At 43.4% G+C, this 15,495-nt stretch overlaps 1 protein-coding gene across 2 annotated transcripts in view; it reads right to left on the reverse strand.

Moving 5' to 3' along the window:
• The window catches only part of FAM13A (family with sequence similarity 13 member A), a 335,740-nt gene that overhangs the window by 21,146 nt on the left and 299,099 nt on the right, over positions 1-15,495 (reverse strand). For both annotated transcript variants that reach the window (XM_060147573.1, XM_060147574.1), the window contains 5 exons: positions 6,099-6,312; positions 5,443-5,581; positions 4,374-4,455; positions 3,319-3,539; positions 2,601-2,684 (listed from right to left, as the gene is read on the reverse strand). In XM_060147573.1, the coding sequence (XP_060003556.1) occupies positions 2,601-2,684; positions 3,319-3,539; positions 4,374-4,455; positions 5,443-5,581; positions 6,099-6,312 (740 nt within the window). The remainder of the gene's footprint in view (positions 1-2,600; positions 2,685-3,318; positions 3,540-4,373; positions 4,456-5,442; positions 5,582-6,098; positions 6,313-15,495) is intronic.

Below are 15,495 nucleotides of genomic sequence, written 5' to 3' on the forward strand. Positions count from 1 at the left end.
GTTACTAAGAGTCACTGACTAGGCCATCTGATTACGAGCTCCCCAAGGAATAGAGCAGAAGCTGCCATGCTACTCTCTCCCCCAGGACTAACAACAAACGTTCAATAATGTTTTAGCTCTGGAAGTATATGTATTTTTCGTATTTATAAGTCCAGGGTCCGTGGCAACATCACAGATCTAAGAATGAAAAGTTCACTCTTTGATTTTCAGACTGGCCAGATATCAAGTGAACTCTGCTTTTCCTGAGGAGGCTGGAGTATCATGTTCCAGAGACAGGCAGAAAGCCCGACTCAGGAACAGGAATCAATGACACTTGAACTTCCTAGAGCATTTGTCCCCTGCCCCGTGAGATGCTAGAATTCAGATCCCAGAAGTGTGCTTCCTTCATCTAAAAGAATGATGGGGCTTCCCTGGTGGCGCAGTGGTGAGAGTCCGCCTGCCGATGCAGGGGACACGGGTTCGTGCCCCGGTCGGGAAGATCCCACATGCCGCCGAGCGGCTGGGCCCGTGAGCCATGGCCGCTGAGCCTGCGCGTCCGGAGCCTGTGCTCTGCAATGGGAGAGGCCACGACAGTGAGAGGCCCGCGTACCGCAAAAAAAATAACAAAAAATAAAACGAAATAAAATAAAATAACGATGAAAGAAAGGACCACGAATTAATAGTTCAGATTCCTAACGATAAGAGTGCTAAAAACTGTGCATTTCTCCTGATTCAATCATTTAATAAGAAATAGACAGCAGAAGGCAGAACATATAATTGTACCAGAAGTGAAACCTATCATTTACTGAGGAATCCCACCCATCTCTCCCCAAAGCCATTCTGCCCTACTTCCTCAATGCCAGACAGCCTACAGGTAAATGTGTGTGTGTGTGTGTGTGTGTGTGTGTGTGTGTGTGTAATGTCATTTAATCTCCATGACAACCTATAACAGACATCTATCATGAAGACAAAACACTGAGGCTCTGAGAGTTACCTAAGCAGTCGAGTCACGGAGCCGGAGTCAGCAGGGCGGAGGTTTGCATCTAGGTCGGCTGATCCTACCGCCTGCATGCTGCCACAGTCCAGGCAGAATGAGAGACTCTGTGCCCAGCTCGGAGCAACAAGTACCATGGCACACAAACCCCTGCACTGACAGTAAGGTAAAGACCAGTGTTCAGCGGAGAGATCTCGGGGCTCAGGCAAGGAAGTCTTTAAAGGAGTCTGTCAACGTCATAACCTGAATCCACACGACGGAAAGAAGGAAGATACCTAAGTCCCATCTCCCTCATGGAGGCCTGCCTGGTGGCCGTGAGGACAGCCCTTTAGTGGAGAAGGGGTTTCTCTCTGTTAGAAGAAGTTTAGTTGCATCTCTACAAGCTTTGAATACCCCAGAAGAGAACGACAAAGTTTCCCGATGTAGGAGAGCTCCAGAGCATTGACTATTTGGTTCAACGCCTTTAAAAGATCCAAAACAAAACTTGGCTTGAAACATGACCATTATCCCAGAGCACCAGTATTTTTCCACTGCAGGGACAGGCCAGCAAAATCAGTCATCATCAGCTCCAGTTTTTTTTTTTGTTTTTTGTTTGTAATTTAAACCTAATAAATTCAGAACCAAAATACCACGGAGGATCATTCAACAGATAGTTTATTGGGCACATGCCCCGTGTCAGGTCTTGTGCTAGCTGCTCAGGGCCAGGTTCACCATTAGGTAAACAAAACCCAGAACCCCTGCCCTCACAGATCTGAGAGTCTAGTGCATTATTCTCGAAGTTTCTTCATCTAAAAGAGCATATTTCGGATGAAAAGACTCTCTCCATTACAAAGCTATGGCTGAGACTGGAAAAGAGATCTATGCATTTTGGCGGTATAAAAATCCATCTGTGAACATAAACTTCATGCTGCCTCACACCTGCTCTTAAGAACGCGTCTTGCTGGGTTCTTGACAACATTCTTAACAGAAGGTTACTAAGAGTCACTGACTAGGCAATCTGATTACGAGTTCCCTAAGGAACAGAGCAGAAGCTGTCATGCAGCTCTCTCCCCCAGGACTAACAACAAACATTCAATAAACACTCTTGCTGAAGAACAAATGGTCTCAAATGCTTCCAAAGACACGTCTGGGATTCCTCACACTTTTGGTTCTCGATGGCAGCTAGAACTTCTCTACAAACACAGGTTGCAAACGGCATTGCAGAGAAACTGAATTTTAGGGCAGATCATTCTAGTTTAGCACCTTCCTTTTATGGATAAGAACGCCTAGAGCCGGCGGCGATGACAGCTTTATGGGGGCAGAGAGAGGGGCAGGCACGTCTCCTCACTCTAGGGCTCTGTGCACCGATTTATATCCCCCACCACCATTTTCCCCTCGAAGCACGTGTAGACACGAGTGACTACATTTTAGTTGCAAACTGATTTTTCTTTGGAGCTTTTTGAAATTTAGCACCTACTGGAGAGTGGAACTCGTATCATTGGTGTAGCCTTCCGAAAGCTTACTTCTGGTGAAAATACAGAGTATTTTAAACATCGGGGAACCTCATCTGCAAAATACTGAACGTAGAAGATCCCCTTCTAAAGCCAGGTAATTTACCCCAATCAGCAAATTCCATGCATTCACGTACCGGCCGTCCATGAATGCTTTCATAATATAGCAGAGCTTTCTGCAGGGCCACTTTCTCATTAGCAATCTGGTCTTTGGTCATATCCTGTATAAACACAAGGATAGAAAATGAGAAAGGGGAAAATATTTGTGAACGTCCCGACTTCTTTATTTAGTTAAACAAATTTCCCACGGTAAGGTTAAAAAGAATGTTTATACAACAGCCCTCCCTAGCTCGATCCAAAGCTAGGAATTAGCTATTCCTGGTGTCTTACTGGAAACACAGACAGCACAGCAGAATCGTCACCCATGAGTACTCCTATCTCCCATGCCGTGGGCAAAGGCACGCTGGACTGAGGTAAACAAGGCTGCAAGGCACATGGGGCTCAGCTTACCGGCTCCGGCAATGACTACAGTTACAGGACACACATTCCCAAAGGCTTGTCTCTAATCCTCAGAGAGTCACCACGCTGTCTATTAACTGAAACAAGTCCATTCTTCAATCTGTACAACAGGGTTTCCTGCTTTCAGTCTGCAGTCCAAACCCAAAGTCCCTCCAGTTAAAACACTCTGAGTTTGTTTTATCTGCTTCTCTGGACGTCTCAGAGTGTGGGAGGTTTAAGAAGGTGTCGCTCTACCACCCTTCCCACTGGGACCCTGGGACGTGCCCTGCCATCCTACCACGCTGACTGGAATGCTTTAGGATTGGCGGTCGGCTCGGGGCCTTCAGAGAATCACACCTTAATGTCCTCAGGACGGCTGGTTTCCACCCGCTTCTCCTGGAGCTTCCTTTGGATGGACTCCAGCGTGGCTTCGACGCTAGGCTTTAAGGCTTTGTCTACCAGCTCCTGCTTCTTCTCATCTTCTTTCTCAAGCTGGGAGCCGAAACTCTTGGGGAGAGTATTGCTTCGCTGCCGCATCCTGGGGCTTAGGTCCTCTTCCGATATCTTCAGTTTTGACTCTAGGAGAAAAGATTTGGGGGCGGAGACGTATGGGAATTGACGTCTGCTGAACCCAGATTGTTTCTCTGTGCTGTTAATGACTGCTTAGCCTTGTCTTTTCTTCCCCCAGAAAGTATCTAATTATAATATCAGTCGAAATCCCTGGGTTATTGTGTTAAACCCAAGAAAAATGATAACGTCTTCCTGGATTCTCTGGTATGATTTCCTAACCCTAATTCCTGAGAAAGTTTTAGTTCTTTAACAGCCATGCGTTAGCCACACCAACCTGTTTGCTGTTCTCAGAATGAGGCGGATGTCTTCCTACACTGATTCCCTTAGCGTTTACAGGTATTTGCAGATGTAGCGCCCAAGTGCTGGCCAACTTTTTCTGTATGACGTATAGACCTCATATTGGAATTATTTTCACTTTGTATTCTATTCTATTGCATATATGACTCTGTGTCCTAAAAGACAGCAAGCGCTTTGAGGGACAGGGACCAAATCCTTCTCATATCCATCTGTGTTCTATGTCTTAATTCCATAGCAAATAAAGCCTTGGATTAAACAGGTCCTTCGAGTTGAAACCATCATCCTTATATTAGTGATTTAGGGAAGTAAAAACTATGCTGCCGAATTTGCATCTTAGCTGATCTGGGTTTCCCCGTGATTGAGGCCATGGGAAGACATGGAGAAAGTGTGCCCTGAACACGTAGAGCCCTGGGAAGCAGCTTCAAGGAACTTGTCTTTCCTGGAATATTTTAGCAGCGAGTGGCACTCAGCACGTGGTGAGGTCGCAGCTCCTGCACCTGGCTTGTTCTCCGGAGACCACACCGTAGGTCTAGAGCTTTACCTACCTTTAAGTTGTTTCCGGAATTTGGCAAGGTCGTTTGTCCATTTCAGAACCTCCGGATTGGCTGCTTTGTCGCTGTGGGAAGGCTGAGAAAAGGAAATCTTGAGTAAATGTTTTGGAATTGGGGCAGGAAAAAGAAGAGTTTGATAATCAGTTTGTTTTAAACAGGAAGGAAAAGTTGAGTTCCACTGGAACAATAAATGAACCGTGATTAATCAGAGCAACTTCACAGGTGCAATTCCATTATCCTTCTTTATATCTGGTTGTTTATTTATTTTTTAATACTATCTGGTTATTTTTTTTTTTTTTGCGGTACGCGGGCCTCTCACTGCTGTGGCCTCTCCCGTTGTGGAGTGCAGGCTCTGGATGCGCAGGCCCAGCGGTCATGGCTCACGGGCCCAGCCGCTCCACGGCATGTGGGATCTTCCCGGACCGGGGCACGAACCCGTGTCCCCTGCATCGGCAGGTGGACTCTCAACCACTGCGCCACCAGGGAAGCCCTATCTGGTTATTTTTGATGCTTTCAAAGAATTCCTCAGAGGCAAAATTCTGGATTTTTATGATCATGGACTTCTATGAGGCCCATGGCCTCTTTTATTTGTAGGGTTCAACCTGTCAGGCTAACAGGATAGAAAGCAGAGGGGTATATGATATTTTACACTACAAACACCACGAAAAATGCCTTTTTTGCCACTCTTGTGAGAAATACTAAGGATAGAGCTGAGAGTAGAATGAGGTCAGTACTAATAAAATTTTAGAAAATAATCTGGAATTACGTTTTAGGCAAGCGAAATACTTCATTTAATGATTTTTCCCGTCCCTGTTCACTGATCAATTTACAAGACGTTGAGGAAAGCATTCCGTTCCTTTGTAAGGATACACCCGTGCAAGGAATTTGCTGATACATGGTGTCTGGGGTTTATCAGGGTTTATTACCCAGTGCTTACTGCCTTTTTGTCTTGAGATTCCCTAGAAATTTCCCCTCCCCTTTATCACTTCTCTGACTCGCTGACACTCAGATACATCACGTCGAGGGAGGCGGGGGACGGAGGGAAGCCGGCGAGGACGCTCACCCTGTACTTCCGCTCTTCTTCGAATCTGTCTTCAAACTTTCGGATCTTCTTTTTCAGGCTCTGAATCCTTCGCGTGAGCTGCGCAGGTGTCAGGTCCTCTTGCCCATCGTCATAGGAGCCCAGAGAGGAGCTGCGTCGCCTGTGAGGGACACAGGGCGGGGTCAGCTTCCCTAGGAACAGTCACCGCCTGCTGGGAGGGGCTCTGGGGATGAGGGATGAAGGATGGGGTAGACAGGGGTGGGCGGGACCGTCCACACCGTGTTTATCCTCTCGAATAAAAGAAAGCTGACTGCTAATTCATGTTGTGACCTTGAGCTCTGCATGTCCTGCCTTTGCCATAGGTCCAGTCTTCTCCAGCTCACCTTTACATTCGGCGAAGCTAGGACTGACACGTGCACAGTGGACCTCACGGTTAAATATGAGAGAACTCTGGAAAGGAGGGGCTGATGGAGATGCAGCTGACGATGCTGTAGTTGGGCCACAGGTCAAGTGAAAACTTACAACAGAGGGTGTGCACTAGGATGGAGAGTCTCAAATATGTTCCTCCATCTACGTACGACTTAATTAAAAAAACTACTAGCCATCAGCAACATTCCTAGGTCTTCTAATGTTACAGGGATGGTACCTTTGCGCATCTGCGACATAAAGAAACACACCTCATGAAAGGATGGGAATTGGGGGGAGAAGGGGGCACTTCCGTGTCGTCCAGGTACTGCCTGCTCTGCCCGTAAGCGTAGAAGCGGGGAGAGAGCATGGGGCCGCTGTCCTCATCCAGGAGCTGCCGAATCAGGCGCCCTGCCTGCGGGGAGAGGCGTGCTTCGTCAGCGTGTACACTCTCCTGCTGCCACGAGGAGAAAGCCGGGGTGGGCTCTGGAAAAGAACAAGGTAAGAGGCCAAATGGTTCTTCAGAGCACACTTGTTTTCTGAATGCATCAGGAGGAACTGAACTCGGGAGGCACATTTTATTTATTTGTTTAGTTTTCGTTGGGCTGTGCTGCACGGCTTACAGGTTCTTAGCTCCCCAACCAGAGATAGAACCCGTGCCCCCTGCAGTGGAAGTGCAGAGTTCTAACCACTGGACCACCGGGGAATTCCCAGTTTCACATTTTAGATGGAAGGTTGTAACTCGGGACACTATGCCCTGACCGGAATCAGCAAATCTAACTGACAGCCATCATCTACCCTCTGTCTCCACCCTCACTTGCCTTCAAAAGAGAATGTGCTAGGGCTGCCCTGAGGAACAGTGTGTGCTTCCAACTTTCCCCACAGATCCCTGTTGGTAACTTCTCCATCTGAGGGTGTTATGGAAGAGAAACTCACGTGTGCCTGGGAGGGAGTGGTTTGGCATCATGGCTGGACATCCCTCACGGAAACCACTAAGGAATCACATGAACCTTGTGAGACCCCATCGGTTTAGGAGTTTACGGCCTCCGTTGAGGTCATTCAATAAGCTTGTTTTGTGCGCTTCTGCTTAGCACGTTAGGATTTAGCATGTTTAAAACACATGCTCTGTACTTGAAACCTCAGAGGCTACTTAAGACTACAGTTAAAGTAAGATACATGCATAAAATTAGTCAGAAAAAAAGAAAGCCTTACAAAGGACAAATCAGTATGAATTATTTTAGACACGCTTGAAAAAAAACAGACTTAGCACAAAATCCTGATTTGTCATTTTGGGAGGGAATAGGATGATATTGATTTCCCTTCACTGCAAGACCCACCTCAATGTATTTCTGTCCTCATTAAAAAAATCCTATCTGACATATTTTCGGGATAGATCTCAGATGATGTAGGGTATTTCATTTGTAATCCTCTCCTTCATTAAAAAAACAAGAAAAGATTACGCTTTAAATACACTTGTGGATACCGTGATTTACACAAGGCTGGAATTTGGCCATGATCTTAAATTCTGGGATTCCCACAGTTTGAATCATGGAACAATTGCTCCTTCAGCTATCAAAGTATTTCTAAAATCTACAAAATTATCTTCAACAAGTGCTTACTCAGTATTTTACTTCAAAAGATCATACTGTAATCACGGAACATTAAAGCTGGTTGAAACTTCATACATCATCTAACCTGGTGACTTTTCAAAGCTGGCTGCACATTAGGGTCAGAGAGAGAAGTATAAATAACTCCTACCGTACAGGTCCCCACAGCACCCAATTAGGCAGAATTTTTAGGTGAGGGTCCACATATGTGTGAGACACACACACGCAAACACACACTCTCTAGAAAGCTTCCCAAGTCTTCCAAAATGCAGTCAGGTTTGAGAACTACTGATTCAATCCAACGGATTACACATAAGGACACTGAAACCCAAAGAATTCCAGAGCAAACACCTAATCAATGACAAGAGTTGGGTCTAGAAACCCAGTCTCCTCTCCTCCAGGACAGTGCTTCAATTCAGAATGTGCCAGGTGCTTCAAGGACAAGGATGGCTGTCTCAAAAATATTTTAAACCCCACAGTACAGTAGGAGAGTTAGGCGCATTAATTTAAAAAAATGAACCTCACGTGGGATGAGGCCCACAGGTTCTCAAAATTTAAAGACAACCAAGTTATCTGGTAACACAGATGATACTATAAATACTTTGAAAAATGAAAGCATGTTAAAGACAGAGTCTTGCCTATCGAGTCTTAAAGAGTGGCAGAGAATATGCTGGTAGATAGACACGGCTAAAGCCGGAGACGAACAGAAGTTGTTTCATTGTTTGCACTGACGCTGTTGGCTGGCCCCCCCTAAGTGGCAGAGCTCAGATACGAGCAGCTCTGGAAATGCCAACAGGAAAGAGTGAAAATGGATTGCGAGGTGAGGGGGTATGAGGGAAGGAGAAGGTGAGTGGAAAGCAATTCCTAGAAAAAGAACAAAAATGTAGTATAAAGCTGTAGAAGATGGGACTATTAAGCTGAGTAGATGACATCGTCTATTTCATGATATTTCATAAGACAGGAGTAATTTTCTATAAGGACTAAAATCAATGGAACCAGGATAGGGAAAGGGTTAAGATGACTTGAACAGTAAAGCAGCACGCAACCACCTCACTGCCAAGTGGCAAAGGAGCAAAACCCCTGGGGGAAGGGCTCGGTGGTTGGTGAGGACAGAGGGCATCAGCTAAACAAAGTCTGATGTTGATGTTGGCATGGGTGTGCTGTCTACATTTCTCCTCATCAAAACTCAGTTTGAAAAGGTGTTACTTGAGGTCCTGAAGCCCTTTAATCTGTCTGAATCTAGCAGATATAACTCTTAAAAAATATTACAACTAATCTCTGCTTTGAGCTTGAACTCTGTAGTCTCTGTGCACCAAAATTTCTGCAAAGACAGTATGTGTTTGTGACCATTAACCAAACATGTCTCTAGTAAAAAATATACAGTGATCCTGAGTTAACTACAAAATACTACTCATGTGCTTGTTGATGCTTTGTGACTAACGTGGGGCCATCCCTCAGACTGCCTTTTTGTTAACACAGCTGTCTTCTGGGGCTCCATTCTGACCCATCGCTTCACTGACAAGAAGACAAAATGTGTCATTTTCCTAGTGTCACCAGTGGTATATATAAAGTACATGGCTAAAGAAATTGTAGCTTATGGGTGACACTGTTTCTTGAATTCACTTTTTAAATTTTTACCTTTTACTGTATGATTCTGTTTATTTTTTAATTGAAGTATAGTTGGTTTACAATGTTGTGTTAATTTCAGGTGTACAGCAAGGTGATTCAGATATATATGTATACATATATACACACACACACACACACACGTATATTCTTTTTTAGATTCTTTTCCATTATAGGTTATTATAAGATATTGAATATAGTTTCCTGTGCTATACAGAAGGTCCTAGCTGTTTATCTATTTTATTTGTTCATTTATTTATTATTATTATTTCTTAACATCTTTATAGGAGTATAATTGCTTTACAATTGTTTACCTATTTTATATACAGTAGTTTGTCTCTGTTAATCCCCAACTCCTAATTTATCCCTCCCCATCCCCTTTCCCCTCTGGTAACCATAAGTTTGTTTTCTATGTCTGTGAGTCTATTTCTGTTTTGTAGATAAGTTCATTTGTATCATTTTTCTAGATTCCACATATTAGTGGTATCATAGGACATTTGTCTTTCTCTGTCTTAGTTCACTTGGTATGATAATCTCTAGGAAATTCACTTATTTAAAAATGAGAAATAGGGCTTCCCTGGTGGCGCAGTGGTTGGGAGTCCACCTGCCGATGCAGGGGACACGGGTTCGTGCCCCGGTCCGGGAAGATCCCACATGCCGCGGAGCGGCTGGGCCCGTGAGCCATGGCCGCTGAGCCTGCGCGTCTGGAGCCTGTGCTCAGCAACGGGAGGGGCCGCAGCAGTGAGAGGCCCGCGTACCAAAAATAAATAAGTAAATAAATAAATAAAAAAGGAGAAATATAAGACCATTAAGAATTTCAACCTTATAAGCTGGGACGAAGTGAGAGAGAGGCATGGACATATATACACTACCAAACGTAAGATAGATAGATAGTGGGAAGCAGCCGCATAGCACAGGGAGACCAGCTCGGTGCTTTGTGACCACCTAGAGGGGTGGGATAGGGAGGGTGGGAGGGAGGGAGATGCAAGAGGGAAGAGATATGGGAACATATGTATATGTATAACTGATTCACTTTGTTATAAAGCAGAAACTAACACACCATTGTAAAGCAATTATACTCCAATAAAGATGTTAAAAAAAAAGAATTTCAACCTTAACAAAATAAAAAGACATGTTTCATCATTAGCTGCAGATAGAACAGAAGTTTCTCATCTATGCAATATGAAATGCTTAAATGATTTCTCTCTCATTTTTCTCTCTTTCTTTCATTCTATACAGTCTTATAATTTAAGGCTCCTACTCAAAAGAGTTATATAATTACATGTAATACATAGTTCAATATAACTAAAGAATCAGTAAGACCAACTATTCCTCTGTTTTAGTTTGAAGTGATCTAAGAATAGTTGGCGTTCAAAGATAGTTGGCGCTCAAACAGAATAACAAGAACAAAGCGAGAACAGCCCTGTAGTCTGTGACAGCATGTCCTGTGCATTACCTACCTGCTTAGAGAGCGAGTCTGAGACTGTGTTCACTGACCATTCCCAACTGAGGGCTTGGGAAATATTTTATATTTTAATCAGTAATTCTAGAGCAATGAAACAGACAAATATGTTGCAAGACAATTATTCAAAGGAAAAGAGAAAAGAGTTGAGGCTTCAAACTGGATTTTCATCTTAAAGGACCACATAAAGCAAAAGCGTTTTCATATCTGGACCAGAATTCCCTGGGTACGGTGGTTTTGGTTTTAGCCATGTGTCTGGCCACAAAGAACTCTGGACTTAAGTATGGCACGTCTATTAAAAATTAATCCGCCCAGGTTAGCTGACATCACAGCAGGTCAGAAATAACAGAGATAAAAGCTGCATGCTTGCTACCTAAGTAATAAAAAAGAAGAGGTCCTGGGGGAGTTCCAGTTCAGACACTTACAGCACACATGGAAATGAAGGAGATTCACTGCAGGAAGAGGGAATACAACCCTGACTAATGCTAACGTGATCACTGGGACATAGCTCCTCTCTGCTTAGCTGGCTGGATCCATTTACTACACAAAGAAAACTGACTACTGATGATTTATCTCTAAGAAATCTGCACAGAATTAAGGGAGCTGATGCTTTCCATGTCTCATTACCACCTATGTATATGCTATTTAGAGCCATTCCTACTCGTCGTGATGTTGCACTGTCTTCCCAGGAGGCTCCTCGGCAGCACTGGAGGTCCCTGCACATCCCAGATGCAGAAACATGGAAGCCCCACCGGTGAGGGGTCTTCACTGGGGGAATCCTTTCATAAAATTTTCCTTAGAATTCCAAAATTTAATCTTAGAACAATGGCTGTCCTATTAAATTGTTCCAATAGTCTCGCAAACTATCCAAGTTAGAGGGAAACTTAGTAACCATCAATCCGAAATAACATCAACTAGGTCCATCCGTGTTCTGCAAATGGCATTATTTTATTCTTTTTAATGGCCGAGTAATATTCCATTATATATATATGCACCACATCTTCTTTTTCCATTCCTCTGTCAATGGACATTTAGGTTGCCTCCATGTCTTGGCTATTGTAAACAGAGCTGCAATGAACACTGGGGTGCATGTTTGTCCTACTGAGTGAAGTAGGTCAGACAGAGAAAGAGAAACATCGTATGACATCCCTTATATGTGGAATCTAAAAAGAAATGATACAAGTGAACTTATTTACAAAACAGAAACAGACTCACAGACTTAGAGAACAAACTTATGGTTACTGGGGGGAAGGATGGGGGGAAGGGATAGTTAGGGAGTTTGGGACTGACATGTATACACTGCTATATTTAAAATGAATAACCAACAAGGACCTCCTGTATAGCACAGGGAACTCTGCTCAATGTTATGCGGCAGCCTGGCTGGGAGGGGAGTTTGGGGGAGAGTGGATACACGTATATGTATGGCTGAGTCCCTTTGCTGTGCACCTGAAACTATCACAACATTGTTAATCGGCTACACTCCAAGAGAAAATAAAAAGTTAAAACAAACAAAAAAGCAACATCAGCTAACACTCACTCAGTGCCCAACAAGTGACTGTGCTGAGTACTCTGCCTATGTTAGCTCATTTAATCCTGCAAAAACATACTAAGTAGATACTACTATAGTTACTACACGTTATTAGGTACTGTGTCACCTATTACAAGATGGGGAAGCCGAGGCCCAAACGGAGACAGGCTGACTACCTTGTCCACAAAGCTGATTAAGTGGTAGAGCCATGATCTGAACTCTCGATGTGTCTGCCTCTTAACCTCATGGTCCGCTGCCTGCCGTGGTACTGAACCGGCACTGCTCAGAAAGAGGGTGGAAGTCGGGAGACAGTGATCTTGAATCATCATGTCGCCTCTTTTAGCCTCAGCTTTCTTAGCTGTATAATGGGAGGGCTCAACTGTAAGATCTTTAAGATCCCTGGCTTCTCTATCATTTTTTTTTTAGAGAATTTCCTTTCTACAGTGATTTTTGATAAGCAGTAAGTGATGAATGAGATATCTGAAGTATTTTATGTCCTTTAAAAAATGTTCTTTCAAAGCTGATTTCACCAGGACAAATCTAATAGAGTAACCGAGTGTTTACATCTCGGTCCTTCCACAAGGGGTGGAAATCAACATGAACTGGCCGATTAGCAACATTCTAATTATGTAACTTTCAAGGACTTTAAATAAGGAAGACGAGTTCATTTGATTTGTGTATTCCTTTAATTTTGGAGAGCGGAAACCCTAGAAAGAGTGATGATGATGTTGCTGTCACGTGGACAGATCAAATAATGTGCCCTAATACATAGCTGCACGTAGAGAAAAAAGAAGATCAAGCATGTGTTATGTATCTGTCAACAAGCACAACTAGACCGTGATCCCACATGCACTTTGAGAGGGTTCCACTCTACGTAGCCTATGGAACCTATTATCAGTTTCATTTTTCTTTTTATTTCCCTGATACCATATGCCCCAGAAGCCAGAGAGCATCATTTCCACGTGGGAGCATACACGGCAGAGAACAGTACCAGCAGGCTGCTCATTAAGTACTGTCTCCCCTGATATTCTGTGAAGGAGAATGAACTACGGCTTGGGGATGGAGACTAAGCAAACCAAAAAGAGGGGGTTACACGACACGGTGGTCTGGAGACTAGTGACGGAGACCTATCGAGGGACACTGGCTCATACGGTTTCGGTAACTACTCCTTTTGTTTATGTATTTTGTTGCACTGGTTTCACATCCACCGTTTAAATGAGTGCCAAGTTAATTCCTTACTGGAAAGCCACCATGTTGTTTCTTACTGAAGCTATAGAAAAAGTGGTTCAGTTCAGTGACTGAACTGACTGCTCTCATCTTAGCCACGCTCTATGCAAAAATTCCTTTGACTAGACTTACAGCTATATTACTGCTATAATGTAAAGTGGACCTTTAAAATAAATGAATATACATATAAATATACTGAAAGCAGTAACCAAATGATCTAAACAGCCTTGAAATGAATCCACGTAGATTTCTGAGATATGCAAGTTCAATGACAAATGCAGTAATCGGCAAAACAAAACCAAAAACGTTAAAACTACTTATTTCATAAATTACATGGATAACACAATTCACATTCCCAAGCACAGTAAAATGTATTTCTTTCTGGCCATAAGCTTTAAAAATTTCATCTAGGGCCTTCCCTGGTGGCACAGCGGTTGAGAGTCCGCCTGCCGATGCAGGGGACGCGGGTTCGTGCCCCGGTCTGGGAAGACCCCACATGCCGCGGAGCGGCTGGGCCCGTGAGCCATGGCCGCTGAGCCTGCGCGTCCAGAGCCTGTGCTCTGCAATGGGAGAGGCCACAACAGTGAGAGGCCTGCGTACCGCAAAAAAAAAAAAAATTCATCTACTTTTCTAATACAAAATATAATAAAATATTGGTCCCTTCAACTTACTTTTTATCTGGCAGAAAGTTCTTTACATTAAGTGATGAAATAGTTTTAAGGAAACAATAAGTTAGCTTTCACCCACTCTGGAGAGATTTTTCAGTTTTATATTTAGCCTCTTTAAGTGTGCTGGAAGAGACTATACATTTATGATTAACCAAAGTAAAAACAATCCAACACCTGAGTCCACTTCAGTAGGAGGAGGAAGAATCTACCTTCCCCTTTCCTCAATAAATCATCAAGATAATATGGCCAATTTGAATTCTGACCCAAAGTCCTAGTTTTTATCTAGAGCTGTATGTTAATGATATGAGGAGACCATATTCTTGAAACCCAAACATAGCACTGATTTTGGCTACTGTTTTTGTTTTATCTGGGTGACAGTGGCTACCGTGGGACTTTTTTTTGGTGGGGTGGTAAGGTTGTTTTTAATGTATGAATTAAAAGCACACCTGATTATTTCAAAGTACACAAAAGAACAACAACGAACACCAGCCAGGAACGGATCCCTTAAAAACAGAACAAAAAACCCGGAATTCTTCCCCCAGTGGACAGATTATGGGCTGGGACGATCTGACAAAATCTCAGAGCCACTGCTTAATTACACGGGGAAAACAAAACAAAACGACAACAAAAGGAACTGGAACACGTTTCTTAGATTGCAAAGAGGGAAAATTAGAATAAAAAACCAGTTTGATTTTGTTTCCCTAAAGCCCGATGCAAGGAGCATCATGGGTGCCACTATTTTTCACCTTGTGCTCTTTTTAGATCATCTTTTGGCCCTTCATCTAAGATCGTTAACATAATGAATACTTTTTGGTTAAAAAGGGGTGGGCAGAAGACAAGAAACTCAGGTGCTTTTGAAAAAGACTGATTTTCTTAATAGTTGTCATTCTCTGCTAAGTCATTGTGTTAAATCAGGCTGCTGTTCTGAACTCAGGAGCACAATTTCTCCCTCTCTGTAGCCTTCAAACACACATACGGCCTAGAGGCAGATGGGCACTTATTTTGGACACACACTGATATGTTTGGATGCAGACACATGGAAAATGGAAGAACAGCAGCTTGACAGAACTGCTGCAGGATCCTCCCTGAAATACAGTTTTGACAAGATGAGGATACCCTCTTCTTCCGCAGAAGTAAATTTCTAACGTTTTTGTCAAAAGTCTGTAGAAAAACCAATCTAAAGCAATGTATTACAGGCTTTCAAGAAGAAGCACTTTTATTCAGTGCTTTCCTGATAAGCAAATTCCTTCTTTGCTAACCTGGATTTAAAAATTCTATCCATAAAAACAAACATAGAATCAAAGCAGATCAAAATCATCTTGAAAAATGGGGAGGAGACTTAGCAAAGGAGGTGGATGGTGGGCATGTAGCAGGGGGAAGCAGTTACACTGACAGCAAACCCTAAATGCACACCAGTTCCCTATTACTCAGCTTGTACTCCTAGAGGGAAAAAGGCACTCACACATCAGCGCCCCTGGAGAGTCAAAATGAGAAAAAAAAAAAAAAAAAGGACTGCAAGGTGACACTATAATAAAGGATAAGCACATTTTC

The sequence above is a fragment of the Lagenorhynchus albirostris genome, chromosome 4 (genome assembly GCF_949774975.1).
Source record: "Lagenorhynchus albirostris chromosome 4, mLagAlb1.1, whole genome shotgun sequence".
In the NCBI taxonomy this organism is placed as follows: domain Eukaryota; kingdom Metazoa; phylum Chordata; class Mammalia; order Artiodactyla; family Delphinidae; genus Lagenorhynchus; species Lagenorhynchus albirostris.